At 36.8% G+C, this 16,449-nt stretch overlaps 1 protein-coding gene across 3 annotated transcripts in view; it reads left to right on the forward strand.

Annotated features, from left to right (window-relative positions):
* RELCH (RAB11 binding and LisH domain, coiled-coil and HEAT repeat containing) overlaps positions 1-16,449 on the forward strand; it is a 73,358-nt gene that overhangs the window by 1,203 nt on the left and 55,706 nt on the right. For all 3 annotated transcript variants that reach the window (XM_056483967.1, XM_056483968.1, XM_056483969.1), the window contains exon 2: positions 14,889-14,978. In XM_056483967.1, the coding sequence (XP_056339942.1) occupies positions 14,889-14,978 (90 nt within the window). The remainder of the gene's footprint in view (positions 1-14,888; positions 14,979-16,449) is intronic.

The following is a 16,449-nucleotide window of genomic DNA, read 5'->3' on the forward strand; positions in this document are numbered from 1 at the left end:
GAGTTTTAAAAGTAGCACACATGGCTTAGAATAAAATCACTTGTGTGTCTTGTCAGTGTTGCTGTCAAGACAGGAAAAGCTCTCCAAAGGAGGTTGCCTGTGGAAGTGGCTTTGGGAAAGAGAAGCTGACCAGCCACCTGACTTTTGAGGGCTTCATGTACTTGTGGGATGGTATTGAAAGGGATTGTGGGTAGCAGACAGGTGAAAGACTTAAATATGTGTTTACCAAGATACCTAAAGGCATTTTGTGAATAGTCCTGTATTTTCGTTTAAGAGTTTCTGATGTTGCATAGACATGAAGCTACACTTTAGATATGGAAATAACTAGTAGCATCTGGATAGCTGGGATAATACAGATATCTGAACTTCAGATTGTTAGTGCATTTCAAGATCTTTCAAAAAATCTATGGCTTTTAGAAAAATTCCTGCTGTGTTGTTTATGTTCTGCTTGTCTTGTTTATGAATAATTAGCATTTCATACTTCTCTTTGTCTAGCTGAGATCTTCAGTGTTGTCTTCTTCATGATATGATTAGTGAATGTTGGAAAAACTTATGCTTCAGGGCTTTGAACTGATATAAATTTCTCTTTCATCCCCAAGTTGCTTGCTTGGGGATTCCAGTCAATTAATTTGATTGATTAAATATTCTCTTTTTTTTTTTGTTAACATAATACACTTTTTCCAGTTATTGATACTGTGCATACTCCAGAATAAGAAAAAACAGCAGCCTATGTAGCTGTGTTGTTATGCACGCAAAAAAAATTACCTCTTGCAGTCTTAGGCCAATGTACACTTATGTAAGAACATATTAATTATTATTTTGCTGACTTGCTAATTGATAGATGCCTGTGGGATGTCCCTATTAAAAAAAGGAGGGAGGAGGCTGGAGCAGTGGAGGGAGAGAGAAAGGAAGACTAATACTTAGTTTGGACAAGTTTAATAATACTGAAGTGCTAAAATTAAATATCACATTAGGCTTTATGCTAAAGGTGTGTCTTGAAATCTGATGTCTACAATAGGTTAGGGAGTGGATTTCAAAGGTTGTTTTTGTTTCAACAGTTATTCAAAAGGCACTTCACTTAAAGTGACATTGAAAGATGACAGATGCAGAACAATGGAAAAACATTTTTATATACCTCAAGTAGCTTTTTAAACTTAGTGCCATTTAGACTTCTTTGCAGTCTGGAGTCTAGCATCGAGCTAGCAATTGTGACAGTGCTGTTCAGACTGATTCTAATTGAACAAAAGCTGATAGTCTCATGGCTCCATAGTTAGGTCATTTTCCAAATACTAAAAATTAGATTGCAGAAGACTCTGATGGGCTGAAAATGATGGTCTTTGGAAGAGTTCCCTTGCTTTTTTCTTAAGCATATGGTATTTCTTCATTTAGGTAGGTGACTGAGCTATAGTTCAGATCCAAGAATAAGTCTGAACAATTTCTTAAGTTAGTCAAAATGTCCAGTTTTGTTGAGAGATCCAGTCTGTTGTACCTGCTTTATGAGAGGGTTGTGCATGTACCTTCTCTTGCTTCAACATGCCCAAAGGTATTTTCTTAATAGAAACTCTTGTTGGAGAAAGTCATGTAGGTTGGCATGATTGCCATTTCAAGGTCATGTGAATTTTATGCTTCAGTGAAAAAAGATTCATAACATCATTTAAAAAATTATTTCTACTGATTTCTGAAGTCAAAATTTCTTCTCAGTGCTAGCTTTGTACCTGTTCCTCCTAGCCTCCAAGTTAGATTAATTGCTCTGGCTTTATTCTGAGGTGTTTTGTAATTGGAGTGGATGCAGAAAAAGTATGACTGGCAATTCTTATTGAATGTGAAGTATGTTTGGAATGCTGCCTGAGGATTTCCACTGAGCAATAGAAAGCTTTCATACTTTACGTGCTGTACAGAATGGGAGAATTTCAGTGCAAGTGTTCATTGCCTAAAAGGACTCTTGAGAAGTGCCAGTCTAAACTCTGAGTGCATGCTGGAATTTATTTTGGTGTGGTTTTATTTCTCCTCTTTGTCTTCAAAGACTGTTACAAAAAGTTTTTGCTGAAGTGTCATCGGATTTAAACAACCAGTATCATGTGGTCAGCAAGTGACTGAGAAGCTGTTTTGTCTTTGAACCATGCTTCAGAACGCTTGGTTGCAACAACAAATGACAGTCAGATGACTGGGATTTCTTACTTCTTTGCAAAAACACCCTTCCTTTTTCCAGCAGCAGCAACATCACATCTACAAACTGAGATTAAGATATATTGTAATGAAAAATGTGGAAATTTATCTTGTGTCCAGCAACTTTTCTTTTCTAGTTTGAAGAAATTTAGGCTGTGAAGGAGGTAACATTATTTCTTTAGGTGCCCAGCAATAGTGTAGAGTCATCCTTCATCTCCTGTATCTCAGCTAGATGTTCCCAAACTTCTAAGGGCTTCTTCCATTGGTTTCAATAGCAGTAGCTTCATGTCTGCTACAGCATTTTGATACCACTTTTCTAATGCTCCTCATGTGAGCAGTATGGTTTGGAAGTGCCTCCTTCTTACTGTATTACAGGTCTTTTGCAAGGCTTTAGTCAGCACCTATGTATTAAATATAAATTTTTGTCCCTATCATTTTTCCTTAAGTAGGTACAGCACAAGTTGAGACACTCAAAATTTGTAAATAAAACTGTGGCTCAAATGTCTCATCTGTGTTCTTGGACCACAAATGTGTTTATTTAGATGCATGACCGTAATTCAAGCTTGTGCATAGTGGGTGAAGAAACCTTCTTTTTAATGTGATTGATATGATGACCTTTGGTTGCTATGTTTGATGAATGTCCTTTCCTGAGGGAATGCATCTTATACTGGTAGGACTAACGTTAGTCTTAAAATTTGCCATTTATTTTTTTCTTTACCCCTACAAAAGTACAACATTCCCAGAATTTGAAATAGCTTTAATGAAAATCATAAAGGGTTGAGCAGTTATGTTACATTTGTAGCTTTCAGGAAATATTTTTTTTTCTAGTTATTGCCATAATAAAATTGTTTATAACTTTCTGGGGGTTTGATTTCAATTATATTAAACTAATCTGTGAGCACAAAGATATAAAGTATTGCTGCTTCTTCATAGTAAGCTCCTGGCTTTGTTTACGACTTGTGGTGTTTGATTTTCCTTTGAGATTTTTTTGGGGAGAGTGGTGTGGAATATTGTAATGCACTGCTCCTTTTGCATAGGATACAAAGGCTTGTAGCCTTTGAAATGCCAATGGATTCTACTGGGAAAAGCCAGGTATATACAGATTGCTGCTTTTGTGAGAGGGGGATGTCTTGGTAACAGCTTTTCTCAGTCTTGAATCGCAAATACTGTAATTTTGTTTGGGGCTTTGCTATGACTGATGTTTCAACAGATTTTTATTCTGAATGAACATACAGCAGAACAGGGCTACTTCCAAACAGTTCATTATACCTCAGTTTAAACAGCAGTTTAAATAAGACAGGAAATTGAGAAGATAGCAAATAATTTTTGTTCTAGTGACTACTTGTTGGGTGTTTTGGTGTCGTCAGTGCAAATTTTTGGCTTGTTACTTTATGAAAGCAAGCAAAAATATCCAGTCCTGTTGGCTGTCTGCAGATAACAGGAGGTAGACTGGCAACTTTTGAGTGGTTTTACTACCTGATTTGGAATACGTACTCCCCTGACAAAGGATGGGATGGAAAGGTGCAGATAAATAGGTAATCAAAGGTTCTGGTAATCAGCAGATGGGAAAGACTGATTGTTGTCTCTTTTGATGAAGTACAGAAAGCGTTTGAAAGAGTTGAGGTTTGTACGTAACGCTGAAAGAAAAGGAAGCAGAGTTTGATTCAAACCTGCCAGAAAAGAGCGATGCCTGGAGGAAACCTGAGAGGCTTCGTGGTGCTCTGATGTTGGCTTTACTGATAGAGAAGCCAGAGGTGAACTTTTCCTGTTGTGACTGCTTTAAACTCACTCCATTTTACTGACACTGCTGTTTCTGACAGGTTTTCACTAACATGCACTTCATAGCTTACAAGCTCCTTAAGGCTTTCGCAACTGTTGGGCTTGTCAAATGACTACAACTGGGTCTACTGGAAGCTCTTCCTGATGGATGAGTCTAAGCTTTGGCTGTTGTCTGTGTTGGGCTGATTTGGGATGTAATGGTAGATTATTGAGGAGACAGGTTAGTCCCCATAAGTATGTAACTACACAAAGCAGTAACGAGATAAGGCAGCATGATAAGTTGACAGCTATGGACAAAGGAGGACAGAGTAGAAGCCTCTGTTACTAGGCAGGTAAATATCAAGTGATCCACTGAATAGCAAGTGACTAGGATGACTACGTTGTATTTTCCCATGTCATAACTTAGTGCATGTTGTAGGTTCTTTTAGGATCCTCAGAGCAATGAGGTGGGGAATTTAATTGCTCTTGTCCTGACTTCTGTTGTTCCTGTGCCAGAGTTCCTGTTACTTTTTGATGCTGGGTAAAGCAGAAGTGAACCTCTCTATATAGGCACTGTAGCTAGTTCAGTTATGTGTGAGTTTAATCATCCTGTGGCTAAAAGCTTCAGCAAAACAACCTGGATTTGTGCTGAAGCAGCACACCATCCTTCTGATGGTTTTGCTGTTAGGGAAAGAAGAGAGTTTTTTTGGGTTTTGGGTAGGTGGAAAGAAGGAAATTAGAATGTTGAGCTAGAGCTTTGCATTTCAGAACCAACCATTAGCAACTTTTCTAAGTTCTCCCACATGTGATTTCAATTCTGTGTAAGTTATATCAAATTTCCTGTAGCTTTTTTTGCCCTCTGAGAATTACATTTTTCTTAACTGAAGATGTGACTCATAAACTCTGTCCAGCTGAAAGAATGTTTGATGAAAATTTTACATGAGTTTCATTACCTGATAAAAAGGTTTGTCTAGTATTTGCAAGCAAGTTAGTATCAAGGAGATATTGATATCAGCTATGTTGGAAGCTGATCTGTGTGCAGTCCATCTCTGCTAATTGAAAATTTGTAAATATTGGACTTCTATGTTCTGTAAACACTGAATTAATGAAAATATGGGAAAAATATTTTTCAGGATGTTCTTACACTTCCCAACTAAGTTAAGATTTTTTTACAAAAACTGAGTTAGGTAACTTATATCTGTGGAGCTCTTTAAAATAAATCATGAGAAGTCTCTTTTTAAAGGAAAAGCTAAGTCCTGAAACATTATACTGCTGGGTTCAAACTGTTAACTCCTTGCCTTCATGATGTTACTTGTATTTGGTGTTCTAGTGTATTGTAAAGTTGCAGATTTGAGAAACTCAGCTGAAATCTCCTCTAGCATAGGCTAAAACATTGAGTAATTCAGTAAAGGTTGTAGGCCTTATATATCTATTTATGATGTGAATGCCCAAGACATTCCACTAAATATACTGAGTGTGTTGGACAAATAGTTTAAAAAACTGTAATTTTTTAAGACAACCAAGTTGAAAAAGCTTTTGAGAAATAGTTAACTCTTTATTCCAGTGCACTGTAGGGTAGAGGCTATTTTCTTCCTCCCTTCCTGCAATATAATTTTGCATGATAGTGATGCAGCTGATTACTTTGTTGTTGAATTGAAGGAAATACTGTTACGTAAAAAGTCACAGAATAAGAATTTTGTGTTTATATAACAAGTACTTTTTAATCTTGTTTGATGTTAGAGGAGAGAGAAAGCTATGAGCTGTTTTGTCATTTGAAAAAAAAAAACAAAAAAACAAAAAAAAAACTTTTGGAGTAAGAGAAACCATAGCAAAATAATCTTAGAATCACAGCATGGCTGAAATGGGAAGGGACTTCTGATGATCATCTGGTCCAACCTCCTGCTCAAGCAGAACTGCTATGAGCTACAGATGGTTTCCTAGGATCTTGACCAGATGATCTTTTAAATATCTCCAGGGACAGAGACTCTTATCACCCCTCTGGGTAATTGGTGCCAGTGCTCGGTCACCCTTACAGTAGAAGTGTTTCCTGATGTACCAAAGGAACCTCCTGTGTTTCAGTTTGTGCCCACTGCCTGTGGTCTGTCACAGGTCACCACTGAGAACAGCCTGGCTCTGTCCTCTTTGTGCCCTCCCTTCAATTATTTATATACATCATGACACTTCCCCTTACCCTTCTCTCCAGGTTGAACAGCTTCATCTCTCTCAGCCTTTTCTTGTAGGAGGAATGCTTTGGTCTCCAGTTGCTAGTTATTTTTATTAATGCTCTGGAAACCTCATCGACATAAGTTTTAGCTGGAAAATTTACTACTGTCCTAAGAGATAGTAGAAAGTGGGCAAATGAGAACTTATTGAAATTTAAATATGAAAAAAACTGAGGCAATACAGTACTTGAGAATAAAGACAGATATTATCCATACACTTTAAGTAGTCCTTCAGCAAGGGCAACCACTTAAGGACTAAATTGATGCAATTTTGCTTGATGTTAGCCTTTAACAGAAAGCTGGGTTACTGCAACAAATGGAAAAAACCTTGTGGTGCAAGTTAATGGATACATTTTGGACAATTCAGTCCTGCATCATCAAGCATATGGAGTTAATTTGATGTTGGTGAGCTGGTGATGCTTTCTGATTTCTGCTAAAAGCTGGGGTCATGAGCTGGAAGAAGCTCCATGCCATGCTTGGCCCTTAGCTATCCTATTTTGGGAAGGTCTGCTTGCTCAAGAGCCCTGCAGCTTCAGCTACTCCTTGCACATCTGTAGGGGGTCGGGCTGGGTTTGATGCTTTCCCTAAGGTCACGTCCCTCTGGACCTCGATGTTCACTGCAGCAGCATCCAAATGGCTTTGTGCAGAGCTGGCTTAATTCTTTCACTCAACTAATTTGGATGCTGCCTGAGAGTGTCTATGCAGTAAGCCTCTCTCCAAAAGCAGCCTGGTTTTGGTATAGCTCTCCAGGAGATCAGCCCAGGTGCATCTGTATCATAACCTAGTTCTGTGAGCGTGTTATTTCTGTGCTAGAGTACACAGTCTTATCTATTTTCTATTTATAATTTCATCTTTCTGATGAGCTTCTACAGTGTGCCTGTCATGAGAGTGAGAGTAAAACTTTTTTATTGCAATGTATCTGCAAAATATTTGTTTTACGTATCTGGTGGTTTGGGTTTTTGTTGTGGTTGGTTGGTGTGATTTTGTTGGTTTGTTTGGCTTTTTTTTTTCTGTTCTTAGCCAGCAAATATAGGCTAGTTTTCTCTAACCATCTTTAGGAGTTTACTCTCATGCTTCCTATGAATCTTTATAACTTGCTATTAATATGAAGTAGGTAAGGGTATTGATCATCCGTTTTCAATCTGGTTTGGATTGCCCATCATGGACTAGCACTCAATGTGTGTTCTACGTAATTGGTAAGCAGATTATTCTAACTTGGAAGTCAGTTTTATTCTCATAGCTTTAGAACAGATCAACTTGGAAATTTCTGCAGGTCTCATTGTTTAAGAACATCTGGGAGAGGGCAAAAGAGGCATTTGAGTTGCAAGGTTGCAAGGCAAGGTTGGTAGGTCAGGTGCTTACAGTTTAGTCCCTGATGCAATGAATTAATTTAAGGCTTTTTGTTCCATTCCTGAGTTACCATAGCAATGTGGAATGTGTTGATCTGGTAAAATGTACTCTACTAGTTCAGGTTGGTTTAAAAAATCGTTACATAAGTCTGTCTCTACTGTAAAGGTTGTGTGCTAGATCACGTCTGCTGCAATGGATCAAGTTTGCTTTTCTGAAAACTCAGCATCAGTAAGCTTGGAACAAGTTGAAACATAGAAAAAATTTTAAATGCAGCAGACTTTCAAAACTTTTCAAAGTAATATTGCTCCAGAGATGTCTTATGAAATATGGTACAGTTAAAATAAATTTGCAGTTTTATTTATAGAAAATTAGTTTAATTAGTTTATTCTTATGTATTGCACAACATATCTATTTCAGTTGCTTTATAAGGTAGTCACAAATACAAACTGTGAATTGATGATCACTTATTAAAGAGTTAATGATGCCTGATCAATTTAATGTAGAAAGGACTTAATTAAAACTCTTCAGGTTTTTACATTATCCCACATCTTCTATCACATGCTCTCTCTCTCACAATTTGGCTTATTCACATATGCATGTGTGTGGTTCAGTACTAATATGGGGCTTCAGCATGTACAAAGAGGAAATTTATTCTTTTTCCCAATTAGCCTTCATCCCTTGTTTTCTTGGCTTCTGCTATTTTGTGCCTGTGATATTGTGCAGGATAGCTGAAAATACAAGTTATTCAAGGACATACTATTTCAGTCCAGTAGCTCTAGAAAAGAGCAGGCCATCTGCTGCATGACCCTACTGGCTAGTTTACTCTAGGTCTGGAATAAAATACCTCACTTGCAGACTTTTTAACTGCCAGCAGAAATAGACCTAAAATGTATATTTTACATCTGCATTTCCTTAGGTCAAAATTTCATTAGTTCTCTTATTGTATCTGTAGCACAGAGAAGAAAGGAAAAAATTGTCAGACCTGAGTAATTTTTATAGAAGCTTCTCAGTTGCGATCTGTTATCAAAGTACTTGCTAGTTTGTCTGTATCTTTGCATATAAAAATTAGGTTGAGTGTCCTAAAAGTAAAGATAAGCTATACCCCATAAAATATGGGTACTGTTGTCTTTGCAGATGTCTATGACATTTTTTTCCAACCTTCAATTTGCAGACACCCAAAGTTTCAGCTTTGCTATCTTCATGACATTGTTTTCTTTTAGATGGAGAACTTTCCATCAGAGGTACCTTGATGCAAGAAGGGGTTTATGTGTATATTGGGAGGAGGGACAACTTAACTCATAGAAATAGCACAGCTCATCAGGAAAAACTTGTGTTTTCTCTAGTTGCATAGAACTATATGGTTATTTTAAAGCTTGTTTTAATAAGAATCCATAGCTCGTTGGTCAGAAACATTGCATTAGGGGGCTTTTGTAAGTTTCTCACTTTTCAGAGATCTGAAGGAGTATCTCAGAGTAAGCTGGGTTGTTTTTTTTTCCACATAGAACTGTAATTGCATGCTTTTCTGACATTTATAATCCCCAAAAACTTCCTTTGTATGATAGTTCATGATTTTTGGAGTCTAATTTTCTGCTGTGTGGAAAGGTGTAGCATATTTGTTGGTCTAATTATCCTGTTTTGTTTTGATTTTTAATTCATAGTAAAATCAAACCTTAGCAATTCTCTATTTTAATAATTTTGTTCTACAAAAGAGTTTTTCAGTGCCAGTTCAAGAATGAAGTGCAACTTACTTCTATTGCTGCAGAGAATTGTATTCTGGAGTCATACTGGATTTTTTCTAACCTAGAAGTAGCCATTAAGATGATGATGCTAAGGAATAATTTTTGATAGCCTCAGTCATTCACTTATGTAACTTTCAACGTTTGGTTTTATTCAGGATAAGCTAGAAGGCATTAACCTGAGATGGCTTCTAAGTAGGATTGTACCTGACACTGAACTGGCAGGCCTTGTTTAATGTTTGTCCCTAGTGAAAGCCTATGTAGTGAAAATTTAATTTAGTGAAGAGAGTGTATTATTATCAAATAAAATTACTACTGGTGGATTAAGTTGCTTGTAGGATAATTCTAACACTAATGCTGAAACATTTTAACTTTGCCTAAAGTAGAAGAAAAAGACTAAATGAAATAAAAATTCCATGGTTCTGGAAGCACAGCTGTTCTTGGATGAATATTCAGAGTTCTTGATATAAATCTTTGTAGTATCCCATAGCATGAACAATTTTTCCCAAGCCTGTCGTATGTTGTGTGTTCCTGTTTGATAATACTACAGTAAGTGACAAAAACAATTGTCTTAAGCAATTGGGTAGAATGTTTTCAAAGAGGGTTCTTTTGCTTGGTTTGGGGGATTTTTTCAATGCAAAGTCATGTTAGTTTTTTCTTCTCCAAGTAGGAGGTGTGAGGGTGGATGTTGGAGTCCACCTGATGGCCCTGAAATAGCATTATAGTTATAAGTTGTCCAGACCTTTACTATCTAAAAAAATACCCAAAAAGGTTGTATCTCCCTGTCATACGTGTGAACTATCGACCTACAGCTATTTCATCCTCCATATAACCATACAATTCAATACAAATGCTCTGATCCTGACTAGGAAGGATTTTTAGTTCCTTTTGTATGCTAATCAAAATCCAACTTTCAGTAGCCAGTTATTTCTTCTATCAGTATAAAATGTGGTTAGCCAGCAGTTTCACTCAGCAGTTTAAAATATGGCAATAGTCTGGTTTCGGTTTACAGATATTTTTCAGTACAAGTGAACATTTATTTAGCTAAGTGAATCTGTCATGTACAAGCATAGTATAGTTTCTTCTCTGATTTCAAGGAAAAATTGTGGATTTCTGGATCTTCATATGTTCTATTTGATTAATTGTTAGTACATGATGATATTTCATGTGATCTTAGAGAAAATGTGACAGCTGGGCTGCTTTATAAACTAGTATTTTTTAAAATCAATTTGGATGTTTGCAAAGTAACTTCAAATAGCTTCTAAAACATTAATTTAAAAATATTTTTTCTTGAGCTTTTCTATAAGTAATGCCACTTAATTTGTCTATGCTTTTAGCTGATTTACAGTGTCATGCACATGCAAAGAGTATTTAATGAGATTTAGTAGAAGACTGCAACTTATTTCTGCTTAATGTGTGTACTGTGACAATATGGCTAACATGAAAATATGGCTAATATGATCCTTCTTGGTGTCCTTTAGGTAAACTGGAAAAAATAATCTCTCTTTATCATCAGAGTGAATGAAACATAACTTCTTTATATTATGTATGTCAGTGGAGGGGGATGTATCACACTGAGATTTCCTTACATTTTCTTGCTTTGGTGGTTATGTTCAACTTTCAGGGAGAGCTGAATCTATGCCATGAGAACAGAAGCTGTCAGTAGAAATCTGCATGTCATCTGGTTCCAGTTCTGGGAGTACGAAAAGAATTAAAATTCCTTTCCTCTGGAATGTAGCAATATGTTTAAAGATATATAAGTTAATAAGCAAAATGTGATGTTGAACCTGATTTGTAACTTCACAAATGAAATTAAATGCATTTCATTTTTTAACAAATGGATTCAAAATCTTCTTATCTTTGGGTTTATGAATCTTGGCATTCTGATTTTGCTTATCCTTTACCATGGTAAAGGTAAGAGAGAAGAATGTCTCCTGGCACTTCTCTAGTATGAATTATGAAAACCTTAAGCCTATTTCACTGTTCCTCTATGTACTGTGGCACTTCCTTGTTCCATATTGAAGTGATCCATGTTCTGCAGTTGTGTATACCTGCTTGTCAAAATTGTTCTTCTTACTTTGCTTTTACCATTTCTGAAACATGAAGCTGACAGCAATTGTTTTGCTAGCATTCACTAGGAAAGCTTTCAGCAGAAAGGAATTACTAATTATTAAGTGTTTTAATTCAGAGAAGGAAACTAAAGATCTATGCAAAGGAGACTGTTGATAAGAATGCACGTACCAAGACAACAAAATGGGTTCCTGCTGCTGTGGCAGATTGAGTTTCTTTCTGGGAAAGAAGCAGATTTCAGCCAAAATGTACTTCTCCTTTTTAGTGGTTTCTCCACAAGAAGTTACTTTGATTTTCTTTGTCAAATCACTTGAAATTAAAATTTTTATTTTAAAAATTGAGTATATGTTTTCTTCTAATTTTTTTTTTCCTCTTTCAGTTCAAAAAATAGTTCCCTTTTCTGAATGCTGTAGTTGAAATGCTTCCACTCAGTGTCCTGGAGTACAACTATTTGTACTTCAGACAAACGATGATATTTCACATTCCTCAGGAGAGCTGTGTGACTGAGCACAGCCCTTCCCTTTGATTCCTTTCCTTCAAACAGCCCTGCCCATTTTCCTAACAAATGAGGCTGTTGTGCTGCCAGCAGGGAGGTGCCTTTTACACCCTCTTGTTCCCTTGCGGAGCAGGTACATCCTTTATGGACGTGTAAAATATGAGGTTAGAAGATGTTATTCCATGATTTTCTAGACAATGGCATTAGTTTTAGGAGTTAAATCTCTGCTGATGACTGCAGACACAGACACAGTTTCCCAGAGTGACATTTTAGGCAGGTGAGGTGATGGCACAGGCTGCTGCTTTTCAGTGTGGGCACTGTTCAGCAGCGCCCTGCCCAGCAGTGCCTGCATGCCCTGACTCTGCTGAGAATCTTGGATTAGGGGCTGTGCTGATGAGCGTGGACTTCTACAATGGGAAGGAAGATCAGCATTACTGGCAGAGGGAAATAATGGTAGCAGGAATCAGGCCATGAGGCTGGTGTTCCTTAGCAGATCTCTGCTGGTTTCATCAGTCTGAATCTAGCTCTTTGTGCATCTTCACAGTGTTGGCCTGTATGAAAAGGAAGTCAGATGCTTGCTTTTATTATGAATGCTGTAATGATAAAGCAAAGTCTAAATGCTGAATGTACAAGTTCCAACCCTGTAAATTGCTGCTGTGCATGCAGGAGTGGTGCTTAAGGCAGTTTCTGGGTGTTGAAATCGTAAACCCCCTTGGTGTTGCTTGTTCCTGTAGGACCATTAGGGTTGTAGAACTGATTGATATTGTGAGTTGTTGTATTCACAGCTGCTGATATGGTCTAAAGCAGCTTCTGTTGTCTAAATTCTGACAAGGATTGCGATTGCCCCCTGCTTTTTTATAGGCACCTGGGTCTGGGGTTTTTTCGAGAAGTTTTTGGCTTTGGCAAACAAGTTTGTATTTCATGCCTGGGTTTGTTTTATCAGTTTTCAAGGGAGAACCTTGGCCTCTGAAGTACACCACTAGTTGTATGAAGAAGAGGTTGTGTTGCTTATGGCTTTGGATGCTTCAGTAATTGTGATGAGGTTGACTTTAGCTGAAAATGTGAGTGTTTTTCCTCTGATGTTACTTTGCTTCTGTTGACAGATCAATTAGAAAATTGGTCTGTGAACATGGCAAGACTGCAGGAGGGAGCAGTTTTGTTTCTGCATTTGCTATAGCAATGTTGTATGTGAGACTTGGTTACTTCGCTTCAACATCAGATTTCATTAAGATTTCCATTTGAATGTTGTCTTGAATTTGATTTCAAAAAACGATCTTGTAGCTTCCAATGAAATAAGTTGGAGCAATATCTACTCATTAAGGTGCTGGGTGTTTTGAAAAGTCAATTCTAAAGACTCACACTGTGCATGAATTTGTGTTTACTTTTGAACTTAATCTCTTCAAATGTGATTCCCTCTGGTTTATTTTTACAACAGTCTATTTTCTAAAGATGCTGTAAAAAGAAGAGTTTTTACTGTGTTGTTAAGCTATATAGAACAGCCTACAGAAAATTACTAAATCCGACTAATATCTGAATAAATTGCAGAGGATAAGACTGGAACCTGCATATGAGCAATGAGGTGTAACACCAGTGACTAAGTAAAGACTCACTGAGGACCAACAGCCTGCTTCATTGTTTGGATAAGAAAGTATTGTAACAGGAAAAAACTGTTTGGTAGAGATAAACTGTCATATATATATATACATATATATATAGTATACATATAAAGTATACTGTCATATACTTTATGTCCATAGGACAGACAAGGTTTTCAGGCAAGTCTTGATGTGGAATTCAGCTAGAGTTGGTAACTTTAGTATCTCTGTATTTTTAAAGGAAATTATTAAATCAGTCTTAATTCAGGTGTTCTTATTTCAGTGGAATGCTGGTCCATATGTAGCGAGACCTTTCAGTACACCTTGGGCACAAATATACAAAGGGAGTAATTAATAGATTTTTTTTTTGTTTTGATTTTCTTTTTTTACATAATGCAGAATGGGAGGAGAGGTTAAATACTTAATGATGTTAGTCATGACAGAGTTTGACTGACAAGTGATGAAATTGCTTCTATTTCCACTGACAGATAAGAGGTTTCTTGGCAGCACTGTGGAATTTGTTCTTTGTTAATGTGACAACAGTTCTAATGTAATTAAAATTATTTCTGGAGTGCTACATGGAAATTAATTTCAAAAGGAGAGGAAAGATACTAAGGTACTGAATATAATTTCTGCATGTTCAATTGTGCTAGGAACCTGTTCAATTTGAGTTCAGTTACCTAGTAATTTGTGGTTTTTTATAATAACAAGGTGAATATGTGCTTCAGATTTGAATTACCAGAATTGCATTTTGGTTGATGGTTTTTTCTTTGCCATTCCCATGAAATGAAAAATGTCAAGATCAGATCCAAACTTTATGCTGGTTACTGAATTTCTTGGGTTTTTTTTTTTTCTTTTTTAAATAAAGAATTTAATTGTAGAGTGTGAATATTGTATCTGCAATAGCATGAACTGTGCTTCCTTTGCTTTTGTTAGATACTGCGTTCCTTAAGAAATGTTAATTAAGTGGGCATGTACTGAAGTCAAAAGCGAGATCAGGAGATACATAAAAAAGTATTTGGTCATGTTGACCTGTCTTAAAATACTAAGAATGGGAAAAGGAAGTAGAGTATTTGAGGCAGCTACAAGTTTCTGTTAAATGGGAACTGCTTGAAATTTGTCAGACAGCAGTTTGGGATCTTTTACATTCTTACCTGTATGTCCAAGCCAAAGTCCCTGGTCCTTGTGGAAAATGGGAAGTGCTGCAATGCACTGCTCCTCATCTGCTGTGGACAGACTAGAAATGCCACCTTTTGGGGCAGCAAAAATCTCTTACAGTCTGTTCAGTGAACTTGCTGTAGTGCTGCATTTTTGGTTCAAGTTTACTGATGTACTCTTTACTTACAGACCTTCAGAAAATGCAGTAAAACTTGAGTCTAAAATCAGATGCCGTTTTGACTTTTTCCTGTGACTTTCTTGATAAAAGACAGGTAGCTCTTCAGGATTCTTTCTGATATCATCTTTTTTTTTTTTTTTTTTTTTCCTACCCCTTAAGATCGTGCTGGAAGCATCAGTACTCTTGATTCTTTAGATTTTGCAAGATACTCTGATGATGGCAATAGAGAAACGGATGAAAGAGTAGCAGGTAAGTGTTCTATATGTTTTAGGAATCACAGAATGTTAATTTTACTGTTTAACTTATTGTTTCTAGCATAAGTATATTTAAATGAACATTTCTGAAGATGACCAGATTTCACTGAGGTAGTTTAACTAGTTGGTTGACAGCATCATGCTTTAGACACTTCTGTTATAATTATTGTAAATATTCAGGCAGGTGTACTTGCATGTGATTCCAGATTTCACCAGTGCAGAAAAATGCAGTATACTTGAAAATTGTGCCCAGCCTTTGACAGTAGAACTGTATCCTGATATTGCCTACCGACTGGTATTGCTAAGCTGAAGCACACACTGAATTACTCTACACAGTGGTCTGTGACTACAACATGGGTTTTCTGACGCAAAGATCTGTTGCAAGTCGTCTCTTAAGTGTAGCGCTCCTCAAGATCAAATAAGCACTTCCAAACCAGAGCAAATTTGGGATTTATTCAATTCCATAAATCTTTGCTGCAAATCTTAATTGTAGTGCTTTTCTCTCCAATTTGATTCTTTGACTGTATAAGATTGGTTTAAAGAAGTGTCTTTTTTTGCCTTTGGTTCTGAGCCTTTGGCACTTTTAATTTCAGGATCTATTACATCATCAAAGGCAGAACCTTCTCTTATATTTGAAAATGTTTTACTAACCGCTTTTGCATGTGAGCCATGTTTTTCTGTCCAGTTTTTGTCCAAGTTCACATATAAATTATTCACAGCTTCCACAGAGAAACCCATAAAAGCTCCCTAGAAATGGCTACAGAGCTCTGTTTACTTCTTGTCAGTTAGTGCTGTTCAACATCCTGAGCTGATGGAAGTTGTCCATGCTGTGACTTCTGCTCACATGGTTAAGCTTCATGAAACCTGAGGTGATGCAAGCTGCCATGTCTCTCTTCCACCTATTGTCTCTACTTGGAACCACCAAGAAATGAAAAAGCTGATGAAACATAGTTCTATAGAGGATCTTCATTCTGAAATTTCATCCCTGGGTCAGTCTGAAATGGTGGGGAAAATCTCATTTTTCTTACCCAGCCAGTGTTACTGAGTTAAAGGACTGGATTAGATTCACAAACACAAAGCAAATCCAGGTATTTTGGTGTTGTGGTCTAGAACTATAGGAACTTACTGTTCTTAAATTTATATGGAAACTTCTGGATTCTTATTACTATCTAGCTACTCTCTTTTTCAGTATACAGTCCTTTTCAAGGAGGCAGTAGTTGTAAATAGAAAACTAATCTTCTAAACAAATTGTGTTAAAGGAGCCCAAGCATTTGTGAATTGTGTCCTGGAATGCAAGGAAGAAACAAGCAAAATCCCAATATTTTATTTATTTTCATTATCTTAGTTGATTTTTCCTGATTCTCATCAGTATTTCTTCATAATAGTGTTACTGAGAGAGCTAGTTTGATTTTTGCTTGGAGCTGTCTTTATAATTGGGTTAGCGATGCTTATAGAAAATATAGACC

Source organism: Oenanthe melanoleuca, chromosome 2 (genome assembly GCF_029582105.1).
Source record: "Oenanthe melanoleuca isolate GR-GAL-2019-014 chromosome 2, OMel1.0, whole genome shotgun sequence".
Taxonomy (NCBI): domain Eukaryota; kingdom Metazoa; phylum Chordata; class Aves; order Passeriformes; family Muscicapidae; genus Oenanthe; species Oenanthe melanoleuca.